Source organism: Arachis ipaensis, chromosome B7 (assembly GCF_059453495.1).
Source record: "Arachis ipaensis isolate K30076 ecotype BB chromosome B7, ASM5945349v1, whole genome shotgun sequence".
Lineage (NCBI taxonomy): Eukaryota > Viridiplantae > Streptophyta > Magnoliopsida > Fabales > Fabaceae > Arachis > Arachis ipaensis.
In genome coordinates, this window is record NC_142442.1 from 33,985,387 (window position 1) to 33,999,808 (window position 14,422).

Here is a 14,422-nt window from a genome sequence, read left to right on the forward strand (position 1 = left end):
GGGTCTAGAAGCTATACTTACAACGCGAATTTATTTGTGAAAATTCTAGATCGCGCGAGAGTTTTATTCTTCACTGATCAAATTGTTTAACAGTCACTTTTTATTCTTGTGTTGTTGATATATGCCTTTAAATTTACCATTGTTAATATATTTTCTGTAATCTATGAAATGCAAGAACTTAACTCTAGTAGACAGAGGGTGAGTCTTGAAAACCATTGGTACACATAACAGCTATTATTTTCATTTTATCTGTTATGTTTTATTGATTGAGAGTTGAATTTATTTTCATCTAGCTAAGGGAACTTCAGCTTGAACTAGGAGGCAAAAATGGCATTCTAAAAGCTATGAAATTAGAATTGACGGTTAGTTTAGCTCATAGTCATTGTCCTAGTTGATGAATTGGCAAGTGAGCAAGTACAAAAGGCTTAATTATGTTTTTAACTGTAAATATTTCTATGCTAGGCAAAAGAGAAAACATAAAAGTTGCATGAAAGTATTGGAAATGAGGTAAAGTAAAAAATCTCCCGTTGGCTTCCTCTACTAATTTATCTGTTCTCCTAGCTCACTGTGACTTTTTTCCTTTTTATAACTACTTTTAGGTTGCAGCAGCTTAGAGTAAGCAGTCAAATCAGTCATTTCAAGAAGAGAGCAAGGAGGATAATCTTTGCCATGCAAAAAGAAAGAGAGTTTCCAAATCTCAATGTAACTACTATGACCATACTTTATGCATGTATATGTACAAAAATTAGCCTAGAACAAGTTATCTGAGTTGGACAGGAGGTATGAGTTTAACTTTGCCTTTTACAGGAGTATTGTCTAAGTTGGACTATCAATTGCTGCAGAACAAGTTATCTTATATGGTCTCTTGAATATGCAAATATAGGTATTCTTTGAGAAAGGAGTCTGTGAAGTTTAATGCTGAGAAACTCGAACCAACTGAAGACAATTTCTCTGAAGAAATCAAACATGATGACTTGCATCTTCAAGAAACTATGGCAAATGAAAATGAACGTACATCACTTGGATCCAATGTTAACCATGAACAAACTGGAGAAGATACTTCATGTAATGCTGCTCAACTTAACTTGGCTATGTTCTCATTTGATTTAATCAATCCCTTATTTATATTATTTCATGCAGCTTCAGGACCAACTAACTCTGAACAAGTTAATGCCAAAAAGAATATCGAAAAGAAAAGGTATATACTACTTTATGAAGTTAGATCACCTTGCTTTTGACCAGAAATTTATTTTTAACTTATTATAATATTACTGAATCCAGAGGATTAGAGTTTCTGAGTGTTCAGATGGTCTTTTTTGTAAACTTATACTTCAAGTAATATGAATTAGTCTTGTCTAGCTCTACTGTGTTGTATGGTAGTACTTGAAATATGTCCATTGCTTATATATAGTTTAAATGCAGCCATAATCAATTCATCATCATGGTATTATCTATATAATTTAGATTTTCTAGTGCCTACTCTTTTTTCAATTAGTATTACACTTCGTGTATTGTATTATCAAGAATCCTTTTATCTCTTCTGATAATTGTAATAAAAATCAGTTGAACATGTCTCTAATTTCTTCTTCCAATTATTTGATAGATGGACCCCCTTCATGGTTGCTCGTTCATGGAATAGAAACTGGCTTGAAGACATCTTAAAAGAACCTCCATCAGAGAACTTAGAAGTTTTTCCTTCACCATATCTCTCTCTTCCACTTATGAGCATTGTCAAAATTGCTAAGTATGTGTTCATAGAACTATCCTAACTAAACTTGGGAGATTTAACAAATGTAAACATTTTTATTTTACATGTACATTTCTCGGAGCAAACATTAGTCTTGAGAATATTGCAGAAGTTTAACATTGAATTTTATTCACTTGATTGTGTTAAGCTACTTATCTATGCCTCAAACTTTGTACATTCTCTATGCATAATAGAGAATGTGGATGGAAGACAAATGAATTAGCACCATGTCTAGATCCATGTGCGGTTTGTCTAGAAAAGAAGTGTATAGTTGCTGTAGAAGGTATTCTCCTCTTATATTGAAATGACAAATAAAATATTTGATTCTTTAATAAAAACATTTTGTAAACAGAATAGGTTATAGTAAAGAAAAATAATCTAAACTATTGTAATCAGTCAGTTTTTTTATAAGCCCATGTATGAAATTGCGACGGTTCAAAACCGTCGCATTTTTTTTAAAAATCCTACATAGATTTGCAGCGGTTTTAAAACCGCCGCAAATTTTTGTTAAATCCACTGACCAAATAGCGGTGGTATTGCAACCGCCGCAAAATCAATTATCTAATTTGCGGCAGTTATGCCAGCGGTTCGTTGGAACTGCCGCAAAATCAAATCTCCACCGTCTAATAGGCGACCCTTGTGGAACCGCTGAAATTAGGGATGGCAAAATTTCTCGAGACGCGGGGATCCCTGCGGGGACTGCCCCGAATGGGGATCCGATTGTGGGGAATTTTCCCCGCGAGGATGGGGATGGGGGACAAAATTCCCCCGAAGCAGGCGCGGGGACCCGAGCGGGGATCCCCGCCCCGTCCCCGCTATTCCCCGAAATTTATGAATTCCTTGAATTATTCTTAATAGTTTATTTCTCATATATGTTTTTTAGTCATTTCTTACACACACATATATATAGAAACCCAAAACTCCTAATCTTTATTTGCATAACCTCTCTTCAATCAGAGATCCCTAAGGTTGTCCATACTCCATCCAACCTCTCTGCAGCCACCCCCTCGTTACCCTTCTCACCGCATCGTCACACCTCACCGTGCCATTACCCTTACCACGTTGTAATTTCTATTTGCGGCGTTCCTTTTTGTAACTCTGCCGTCGTGTCCATTCTCCTCTTTATTGTCGCGTCTTCCACCTCGTCCACTGCTTTTTTCTTTGGCTCGTCATTGCGTCTCCCTATTGCGTTATTTCGAAAGAAGTCACCATCGTGTTATTTAGACTTTTTGTATAAAATCTTGCAGTTTTTGTATAAGATAGATACTTGTAGCTCTATTAATATGAAAATTAATAATTAGTTAGAACTATTATATAGATGGGGAATGAGGTCCCCGCGGGGAATGGGACTCCGTGGGGAATGGGGATGGGGAGCAATTTTCCCCCACGGCGGGGAATGGGGTGGGGATGGGGAGTAAATCTGAGGGCGGGGATGGGGAGCAGGGAGGCATCCCCCGCCCCCGCCCTGCCCCATTGACATCCCTAGCTGAAATTTTGTTTTGCGGTGGTCAAATCCCTAAATAAACCGCCGCTATTCGGTGTGTCTCTTGTAGTAGCTATCATATGTTTTAAAAATATATATTAAAATTATTAATTTAATTTGTTATAAAATATATAAATTTAAATTTTAGTATGTTTATTAAAATAAAAAATTATTTTTTATTAATAATATTAATATTTACCCTTTAAAATATGTATTAGATAAATCTTTTAAATTAATAATTTTAAATCCAAATGAATTTGCCTTTCAAGAGAGTAAAATGGAAGGAGTAATCGTTAGGGTTACGTGATTACATCAGCAATGAAACGTCATCTACCGTTCATTTCGGGGAATGGGTCTGTTTTCGCGCATAAATAAATTTTGGACAGGTGAAGCACTCCCCTCTACAGCACTACTACTATTTATTAGCTAGTAGCACCTACCTATATTATATTCCGTATCTGCCTATCCATTATTGGATGTTGAGATTTTTATTTTTCTATTAAACCTTTTTTCACAAGCCGACAAACCGAATGAGAAAAGTAAATTTCAAATGTTTTTTTTTAATTTTTTATTCTAATAATTTATAAAATCTGATTTTATTTTATATAAAACTTTTTATAATTTTTTATAGTCTCACTTAAATTGGCCAAATTTTTTAATCAAAGAAAGAATTGAGAGATTTCATTTCTTACAAACCTAAATGCATGAGATCAGGTTAAAAGTTAAATTTTTATTTTAAATATTATTAGGACTTTTTTAGCTAAATTCGTATTAAAAATATAATTAATAGTGAGAGTTGAGGGATTACTAACGGTTCATATAATATGGTAAAAATAATAAAGTAATTTATAATAATTTATTTTTTTAAGATTTTATCTTAACAGTATAATAAATCAGATACAAATGTTTGAAAGAGTTCTAATTGTTAGTAAAAAAATTTCTCCTCTAATTATATAAAGATATTATGTATTTTCGTACTTCGATTAATTCTTGTTGTGATTATTTGACTAATGAAGTTTGATCTAAATTGAGAAACATATTTTACAACACCTTATATTAAAATTTTTCTCTAAAAATTAGACTTACTTATATATATATATATGATGTCTATCGTAGTTTTAAATTTAGCATTTTCAATTATTATATTATTATATTTTTGGTATTAAAAAAGAATATAATATTCTATTTAGATAAAATAATTATTTATTTAATCAAATTAAAATAATTATTAAATAATATTTTAGAAAATATTAGAATATTCGTTAATTAGTTTGTGATCGCAAATATTCAATACCGCGGGTAATAAATTAAATAAATATAAATAAAGAATAATTTCTTTTATTTTTTTAACTTTTTATTAATTTTTGAAGTTTAGTATAATTATCAAAGTCTAGTTTTTTACCGTTATTATAATAACCTTGTGAATGATATAAGAATGCTCATTTCAAGACTGTATTTAATCTAAAATCATAAATTTCAAACTCATTATTAAAAATTGTTTTATTTATTATATATTAATAATCATTAATTGTAGATGTATTTAAATCATATTCAGGGTCTATTTAATTAGCACCTGATATATGAGATATCCATAATTAAAATTTAATAAATATTTTATTAATTATCAATTTATCATAATAATCACAGGTAAAAAACAAAACCTACTACCATATTTTTCAACGAAAATACATATATATATATATATATATATATATATGAGATGTTTTAATTTTTATCAAACCGTTATATATATTGATATATGTGGATTACTAATGTCTTTTTTAGTATATTATGACTAAATAATTTAGATTAAATTATAGAAAATTTATATCTCAATATCATAATTTTTATCATAATGTAAATAGTTAAATTTAATCAAAATTCTTATTGTATTAATTCTTTAATTATATATATATATATATATATATATATATATATATAATAACAACAAATTATTTAATATATTGAAGTTTGATCATAATAATTTGTCATGATGATATATATATTATTTCTTCAAAAAATTTAAATTAATAAAAAAATTATATCAATAATTATATTTCTAACACATCTCCTTTTATAAGAATTTTTTTCCAAAACATTTTCAAGCATTCACAAAAAGAAACATCACAAAAAAAATTATTTTATATAAAATTATTAAATTAAAAAAAAAGAGTTTATTTTCTAATCATCTTATTGTAAAAAAACTTATCAAAATCTAATATATATATATATATATATATATATATATATAATATTTAATTTTTTTATTACCTTTTTAAATTTATGAGGGTTTTATCATTTTAATTTTTTAAGGATACTTTTTATAAATATCTAAATTTTTTGGATATTTTTTTGGTAATTTACTTTTTTGTAACAGAAAACTTTTGGAAACTAATTTATTTTGTTCTTAATTACGTGCGTGGAAAGGCTAAAATTTTTAGATATGGATAATTTTAATGTGAAATACGACAATATTTGTTCATTTTGGTATTTTACAATGCTATGATGGTAGTACAAAACGTCACTAACATTTTGTAAAACAAATATTTTTTTAAATATAAAAAAACAAAACGTCACCAACGTTTTGTAAAAAAATATTTTTTAATTATAAAATGAGAAAACGTCATTGACGTTTTGTAAAAAAAATATTATTTTAATTATATAAAGTGAAAACGTCACTGACGTTTTGTAAACACCCACAATAACGTTTAACACCTAATTTAGATCACTTTTAAAGATTTCACCACTCATAATCCAATATACAAAAATAAAAGTTCTGGAAAAAAGCTTTGTTACTTGTCCTATAGTGGAAAAACGGAAATGTTTAGGAATTAAAAAGAATAGTAATATTAGAAAAATAAAAAAAATAGTCAAAATTTATTTTATTTAATATTTATTAATTAATATAATAATTAATAAATATTAAATAAAATAAATTTTGATTAATTTTGGTTAAATTTTTTTTATCAAATATTTTTATAAAAAAATTAGTTAAAAAATAATATTATACATCTAAATTTTTTTGTTAATTAAATTTAATCAATTTAGTCTAATATAATAAAAATTAGTTATAATTAATATTATTTTAAGTTTTATTTTTTTAATTTAGTTAGAGTTAATTTATAAAAAGATATAAATTTATAATATTATTTTTAATTAAAAATAATAAAAAATTTATCTTATTTAATATTTATTAATTATTATAAAAAATATATTTTTTAATCATTAAATTTTATAGTATTTTTTAAAATTGTAGGAGTAAAACAATAAATTCTCTTATATAAATTAAAATATACCATACAAGAGGAGTTTATTGTCAACATAAAGAACATATTTTCTTACTCTCACAATTTTAAAAAATACTATAGTTACACCAAAATTTTTTCATTATACAAAGAAATGAGCCTCCCGCTGCCTTTCCCAACATTTTCCCATCCTTTAATTAATTAATTTGTTTTATTTGTCTGTCTGTATTTATTTATTGTTATTGCCAAAACTAACCCCAAAAAGCATATCTCTTCTTCCTTCTCTTCTCATTATGCTTTTTTAGCCTCTCCTCTTATCGTTCTTCTCGTCTTTCTTCCAATAATAACAAAACCCTTACAAGATCGAAACCAAAAAAGGCAAACAATTATGAAGAAGAATACCCTTTGTTCTGAAAATAACGATGTCTCATGGAAGAAGAAAAGAAGAATAATCAAAGAACTTGTTCAAGGTCAAGAAGCTGCGACTCAGCTGAAGCTTCTTCTTCAGAACCCCATTGGAGACACTTCTCTCTCAGCTGAAGAGCTTCTTGGCAATGTCCTTACTTCCTTCGCTGAAACCCTTTCTCTTCTTGCTTCTAATCATTCCCAGGAACAACCTTGTCGCCATGATCCGTCGCCGTCGTCGGCAGATCCCAGCGATGATTATTCCGGAGAATCTCATAATATGAAGAGATCTAATTTGACTCCGGCCAAAAAAGTTGGTAGAGGCTGCTACAAAAGAAGGTAAATAAAAATAGCTACTTTTTTAACGGATGCATATATTTGGTATGTAGTACCTCATATTTGACACAAACTTCCGTGAACATACACTTATTATTTTGGAAAATTTCAAATCTTTTTTAATAATTTTAATAGTCAATATTAATATATATTGTATATATTTTTAATAATTAAAATTATTAATAGAATATAATTATTTTAAAAATATCTGAAATTATTTTTTATTATATAATATTTAAAAATTTAAAAATTTTAAATATTATTATTTTAATAATTTTAACTGTTTATATCAATAATAAAATTGATGATATATAATAAAAATTAACTGTTAAAAATATTAATATAGTTATTTCTGAAAATACCTAAAACTATTCCTAATTATATATTAGTTTTCTTTTCCGAAGGGGTGGGGGCCGGGGGTTGATTAAATTGTTGGCTAAACATGAAGTGTCAGATATGAATCTAACTAAAAGGGTTTCTGTTTTGTGCATTAGCTCATCACTTCAATGCTGATGTTGTTGTTTTGTGGGTAATTTGAGTTCCCAGCGTTGGGTTTCACTTCACATGTTTTGGGGATTTGTACGGAAGCACACGTACGGCAGGACACAGAAAAATTCAAATTAACAATTACTAATATTTATTTATGAAAACTTTTTTAGCAAAATAAGTTTTTAATAATTCATATATTTTATGTGAATATTGTATTGTTTATTGTGCTTGATATTGGGTTGATAGAGAATGAAAAAGGAAAATAAGAGTAAGTTGTTCAATAAATAGTATATTAAAGGTAAAAACAACAGATATATTGAATTAAAATAAACTAAAAACATAGATGAACTAAAATGTTCCATTAACATGACAAATTCTGTGAATTAAAAATGAACAATATAGAGGAAAAGGCCTTGGCACATGTTTTCTGGGCGAATGAAAAATTTAAATACTAGAATTTGATAGAACAAGTATAGGGAGTAAACTTATAATTAGTTAATTTTAAATCTTATTTTTTGGAGGTTTTAAATTAAGAATTCAGAATTGATAAGTTTAAAATTTAGAATATAAAATTAATTCAAAAAATATTTACTGACATAATTGTTTGCAAAATGTTAACGTTTTATATCAAAAGATATTTATACCATAATGAATTATTGGACAATGGAGGAAGTTATGAGATTATATATAGGACTTTTTACAATAGATATTTATACCATAATTAATAATCTTAGTTTTTCTTGGATTTGCTTTTCGCTATGAGATATAATAGTTTACAATAGATTGTGGCTGCTAGCTAGTTAGTTGTTGTTGTGTACCGCATGCTATTTTGCTCGAAAGCGACATGCATATATGCTAGCTTTAATTTGAAAGGATTTTGTTAAGTACATAATGATTTTTTTAAATAATATGAATAATAAATTTTAAAATTAATTTAATAAAATAAAATAAAATTTTATTTTTAAATTATCTTTTAAATTTTAATATTAGAATAATTATCTGTATATACTTAATAAATTAAACATCTAACATATTTATTATTTATATTATTTAATATTTTTATTATCTACCTATATTTTTTCCATCTGAAATTTTTTATATTGGTTAATGGTAATTATTATTAGGAGGACTGAACACACATGGACCACAATCTCTCCCACTGCAGATGATAATAATGCATGGAGGAAATATGGAGAGAAAGAAATTCAGAATTCTAAATTTCCTAGGTAACTGTCATCATTATATTATTTATTTTCTTTTTTTATTTTCTCTCTAAATAGTCTGATCTGCTTGGTGTTATTATGCGGTTTATGGTTGCCATCAATTTGACCCTAATATATCTTTGATATTATATTTAAAGAAAGTTTAGATAATAAGCAGAATTTTAATCAACATATAGTCGATAACTTCATTTTTTTTATATTTTGAGAGTCATTTAGATAAAAACATCTAAAATATTTTTTTTTAAATATTTTTTAATAATTAAAATTTAATACATATAATTGATTAAATTGTGTTATTTTTATCAAAATTAAACTAGATAATTTAATTTGACCGAAAAAATAGTGAATTAAATCTTAAATTTATTTAAATTAATATTATTTTTTATAAAAAATGACTACAATACTTTTATTATAGAAGATGACTAAAATACTCTTATTATACATATTAATTTTAAAAATTCTAAATTCTAATCCTTTACTTCTCTGTCATCATAGGGTTAGAATTTAGAGTTTTTAATATATATATATATATATAATAGGAGTATTTTAGTCATGTTCTATAATAAGAATATTTTAGACATTTTCTTTAATAAAAGTATTGTAGTCATTTTTTATAAAAATTCATATTAATTTAGATCAATTTAAAATTTAATTCACTATTTTTTCGATTAAATTAATTTGTTTGGCCTCATTTTGATAAAAATAATACAGTTTAATTGATTATATGTATTAAATTTTAATTATTAAAAGATATCTTTAAAAAAAGATATTTTAGATGTTTTTTTAATGTTAAACTACGTATTAACTACAAAACTAGTAATCATGTAACATGATTCTTATATTTTATCTATGACTTTGACTTTTGACATCATTCATATTCTTCTGCAAATAATTGGTGGTAGTTTTGTTTGATAATTTTAATAAAATATCTTTAAGATCACTAATTGTCAAAAGAATTTAAGGTCATCTAATTAATCAATAATTGTAAAATAAAAAATTATGTTCAGGATACTTTCCTTAATACTTGATAATTATTAACAATAAAGTTTTTTACGTAAGTGTCAAGAAAAGGTATATTATAGAAAATTTAAGTTTTGTCATTTAAAATATTTGAATTATAACTTATTATCATATTAAAATGAATTAAATTTTTAATGTACCAATTTTTAAAATAATAAATATTTTAAGAATTTAATTATTATGTATCATATTTTAAAATAATGAATATATTATTCTTTTTAATATTGGACTTTGAAGGGTATAAAAAATATCTCAAAGGAGCTCTTAAGAGCACCTTTACAAGTTTGGAGGGAAAAAAAAAAACACAATTTTTTTTTTATTTATCTTATGAAAAAAATTAAGCTTGTGTTTTTCTTGAAGCTTGAGCAACCACCTCAAAATGAAATATTACTAAACTCACGAGAAGAGAATATAATCTAAAGGCATGAAGTGATAAACATAAATAGCCTAAATTCTAATAATATACTAATCTATATATTCCTCATTATTTTTTTCAATGTAAACTTGATCATTAGTGCGTGGGGCATATTCCACTTGAATCGTATAACTTAATGTTATACTTTCGATGCTTCACCTTAAATACTCCGATTAAATCACCGGGGAGCTCTTGACCATTGGGGAGAATTCGGAGAAGAATCAAATGAGATAACATAAGATGAGAAGACATCACATCCAACCCAAAACCTTAAGGTGTCAAGTTAATGGATCTCTCATCTTATAAACTCCTCACTCTTCTTTACTTTCTTTAATGTGGGACTAATTTCAACACTCCTCATACTTGCAACACTAACAGTGGCATACTCTGATGCAGAAAGACTTGAAGCATAGCTCTTTTAATATCTTTCTTTGTTCTATCGGATCATGCACCAACCTCTTTATGCAAATAGTAGAGTTTAATTTGGGTTCAACAAGGTTTATGGAATCAACAATTTGCTCTTTTAATTGCTTCTTTTGCCTTGTCCATTGAGAGTATAGAACAATCCTTGTTGCTTCTCTCCCCTTAATTAGCCTCCTTAATGCTTTCAAATCTTTCTTTGTTGACCATGATATCTCTCATAAATGATCTTGTCCTTATACACATTAAAAGCATAGATATATCACTGAGGTTGGATTCAGAATCTACTCCATATACTAAAAATGCCAATTACCATCCCAACGATTTATTATGTTTACTTGGGTGGCTGGGGATGACAAGTAAATTTGTCGTGTTGGTGAGATGAATAGGTAAAAGTATAATCTCAAAAGAATTAATTAATGTGTTACTTGTGTTGGAATTTAAGTTGATGTGAAATGTGAGCTTCTTTTACACCGAACTACATTTCTTGTGTTTCATTTCTATTTTAAGCTCGCTTCTATATTATAACAATAATTTCACGTTTTATGCATGTGTGGTTGGATTCAAAGTTGATTGAGACTATTGGTTTATTGTGCAACGTAACTTAATAATTGTGATTTAAAAGGTAGTTTATTAATGATCTACAATTTGCACGCAGGAGCTACTTTAGATGCAGTAGAAAGTATGATCAAAATTGCCGGGCAATCAAACATGTGCAGAGGACACAAGAGAATCCTTGTATGTACCAAATCACATACATTGGCATGCACTCGTGCAAAGCCACCCCCAATGATGCTCCAACTATAAACCAAGACACTACTCCTCCTCCTCCTCCTCCTCCTCCTCCTCCTCCTCCTAGTGATGTTGTAGATCCTTCTATGTTGTCAGATTTGAAGGATATTATTGAACCATACAAGCCTTCCATTATTATGCCACCAAATATGGTATCAAATGATAATGCAAACAATATATATCCATGTCCAAGCTCTCTATGTTCGGATATGGATTTTGGGGTGGATTTAGTTCATTTTAGGGAATCATGACTTTTTGTCTTGATTTTATAATTTTAGTTGTTTGAGATGGTTGAAAATCAATAGCAATGTTGGTGAACTAGTGATCAATAGCGGTATAGTGATTATGGTATGTATAAGAATAAAATTAATATTTTAATAGAAAAATAATTTTTCTGTTGTTTATTTTGTGCATTCTCCAGTGTTTATATCTGTCTCTATTTCAGTATTTGAAAGCATACACTAACCAACTGGAGCTTGAGCTCAAGTGTGGGGCATATATATATATGAACGTCTTGCATGCTTAGGATACAGATCATATATATGAAGGTAAGGTAAATTGGTTAGTAGTGAATTATGTGAGATTTTTATCATTCTACTTAATCTATATATTCTTTTAACAGAAGTTCCATATAAAACTTTTAATTGCCACCGTTCTTAAGACTTATTACTAAATTAATATATTTTTTAAATTATTTATTATTATGCCATTGTATTGTAGAGACACTAAAAAAAAATCTGTCTCCATAAAAAAATTTATTAATGCTATATATACTATATTAATACAGTAACGTATTTGTTAAATATATAATCATTTATATGCATATACATAATATATAACACATTTTCTTAGGTAAGAATTCTTTTAGATGTACAGTGTGAATTTTGTATAATGTTATTTTTTATTTCAAAAGTAATAAGAATTAAATTGTATATCTTTTGATCTTAAATTTTGATATCGATCAATCTCTTATTCCAAAATTTAAATCTATTAAGTACGTATACATAAATTGTTATATATTTAAAAATATGTCACTGTTTTAATATGGTATAGCATTAATAATTTTTTGAACTCTGCTAGGGAGACAATAAAAAATCTTGACAATGTATACAATGAATTTTAAATTTGGCCCAATACAAGAAAAAAAAAAAGAAATTCAAACAGTTATTTCAAAAAATTAATCATTTCAATCCTAATTTACCAATAGAATTTATCCAAACACTCTCTTCCCAACTGCTACCACATCTTCATTAATCATCCCACCTCTCCGGCATTAGAAGCTCCCTCACCGGCCATCAAACAACCATCCACATAGTTATTAAAATAGTCGAACTAGTGAAATGACCATCCAACATTTGTTAATTGTATATACTTAAACTAAATTAAACAAAATAATCATCCAATTAAAAATTAAAATAACCAACTACATACCTAGTGAATTGAACATCCAGCATCTAAATTTGTTTGTTGATGTATATACCTGAAAGACATAAGGAAAACGAAATCCAAAAAAGCCAAGTTGGCCGCGTAAGACATGGTATTTTTTTGAAGTGTGCTACGTTTGCATGTACAAAAACTAGGGGTGTGCATAGTTCAGTTTTTCTATAAACTGAATTGAAACTGCACTAAACCATTTTAAATGGTTTAGAAACTGAACCAAACTGCTTTGTCACATATGAAACTGGTTCTAAACCAGTTTATAATACAGTGCATCAGTTTAAACCAGTTCATAAAAGTAAAACTGGTTTTAATTAAAAAAACCAGTTTAAACTGGTTTATAGGCTAAAACTAGTTTTCACACTCTCCATCTTTCTTTCTCTCTCTCTCCCCTCTCTCTCCCCACTCTCTCTCTCTCCTCTCCCTCTCTCTCTCTCTCTCCCTCCCTCTCTCTCTCCCTCCCTCCTCCCTCTCTCTCTCTCTCCCTCTCTCTCCCTCCCTCCCCCTCTCTCTCTCCCTCTCTCTCTTTTCCTCTCTCTTTCTCTCTCTCTCTCTCTCTCTCTCTCTCTCCTTTCCCTCTTCCGCTCTCTCTCTCTTCTTCCATCCCTCTCTCCTTCTCTCCCTCTCTCTCCTTTCTCTCTCTTCTTCTCTTCCTCTCTCCCCTCCTTTCTCTCTCTCCCTCCTCTCTATTTTCCTTTTCCCTCTCTCTCCTCCTTTCCCTCTTTCTCCCCTCCCATCTCTTTGTCTTCCTCTCTCTCTCTCTCTCCATCTCTCCCTCTTCTCTCTCCCTCTCTCTTTCTCTCTCCCTTTTCTCCCTCTCTCCTTCTCTCCCTCCTCTCTCTCTCTCTCTCTCTCTCTCTCTCTCTCCTTCTCTCTCTCTCTCTCCCTCCACTCTCTTCCTCTTCTCTCTAACTCCCCTTCTTTCTCCCCCTCCCTTTCATTGTCTTCCCCTCTCTCTCTCCACCTTTTCTTTTCTCTCTCTTCCCCTCTCTCTCCCTATCTCCATCTCTCTCTCCCTCCTCTCTCTCTCTCTCTCCCCTGCCCCTCTTTCTTCCCCTTCCCTTTCTTTCTCTCTCCTTTTCTCCCTCTCTATCCCTTTCTCTCATTTCTCTCTCTCCCCTATCCCTCTCTCTCTGTCTCTCACTCCTTCTCTCTCCCAAATTCTCTCTCTCTCCCTCTCTCTTTCTCTCTGTCTCTCTCAATTTTTCTCCCTCTCTCTCTTCCTCTTTCTCTCTTTCCTTGCGCTCTTTTTTCCCTTCTCTTCTCTCTCTTCCTCTCTCTCCTCCTCCTCCTCTCTCTCCTCTTCTCTCTCTTTCTCCTCCTTCTCTCTCTTATTTTGGAGAAAAGAGGGAGAGAAAGAGAAGAGGGATATAGAGTGAAAAAAGGATGAGAGAGAAATAGAAAAGAGAA

At 29.0% G+C, this 14,422-nt stretch overlaps 1 protein-coding gene across 1 annotated transcript; it reads left to right on the plus strand.

Moving 5' to 3' along the window:
* The first annotated feature begins 6,729 nt into the window (after positions 1 to 6,729).
* Positions 6,730 to 11,977, plus strand: LOC107607132 (WRKY DNA-binding transcription factor 70-like). Its single transcript, XM_088492796.1, has 3 exons — positions 6,730 to 7,219; positions 8,830 to 8,931; positions 11,442 to 11,977. Exons 1-3 carry the CDS (start codon positions 6,864 to 6,866, stop codon positions 11,824 to 11,826), a joined length of 843 nt encoding a protein of 280 aa, XP_088348922.1. The 5' UTR covers positions 6,730 to 6,863; the 3' UTR covers positions 11,827 to 11,977.
* The last annotated feature ends 2,445 nt before the right edge of the window (positions 11,978 to 14,422 follow it).

What these genes read in the sequence shown, in the direction of transcription:
- LOC107607132 (XM_088492796.1), top strand. Translation starts at nt 6,864, where the DNA reads ATGAAGAAGAATACCCTTTGTTCTGAAAATAACGATGTCTCATGGAAG. An exon ending in AGAGGCTGCTACAAAAGAAG is followed by an intron (nt 7,220 to 8,829) that starts GTAAATAAAAAT and finishes AATTATTATTAG; the next exon opens with GAGGACTGAACACACATGGA. An exon ending in CAGAATTCTAAATTTCCTAG is followed by an intron (nt 8,932 to 11,441) that starts GTAACTGTCATC and finishes ATTTGCACGCAG; the next exon opens with GAGCTACTTTAGATGCAGTA.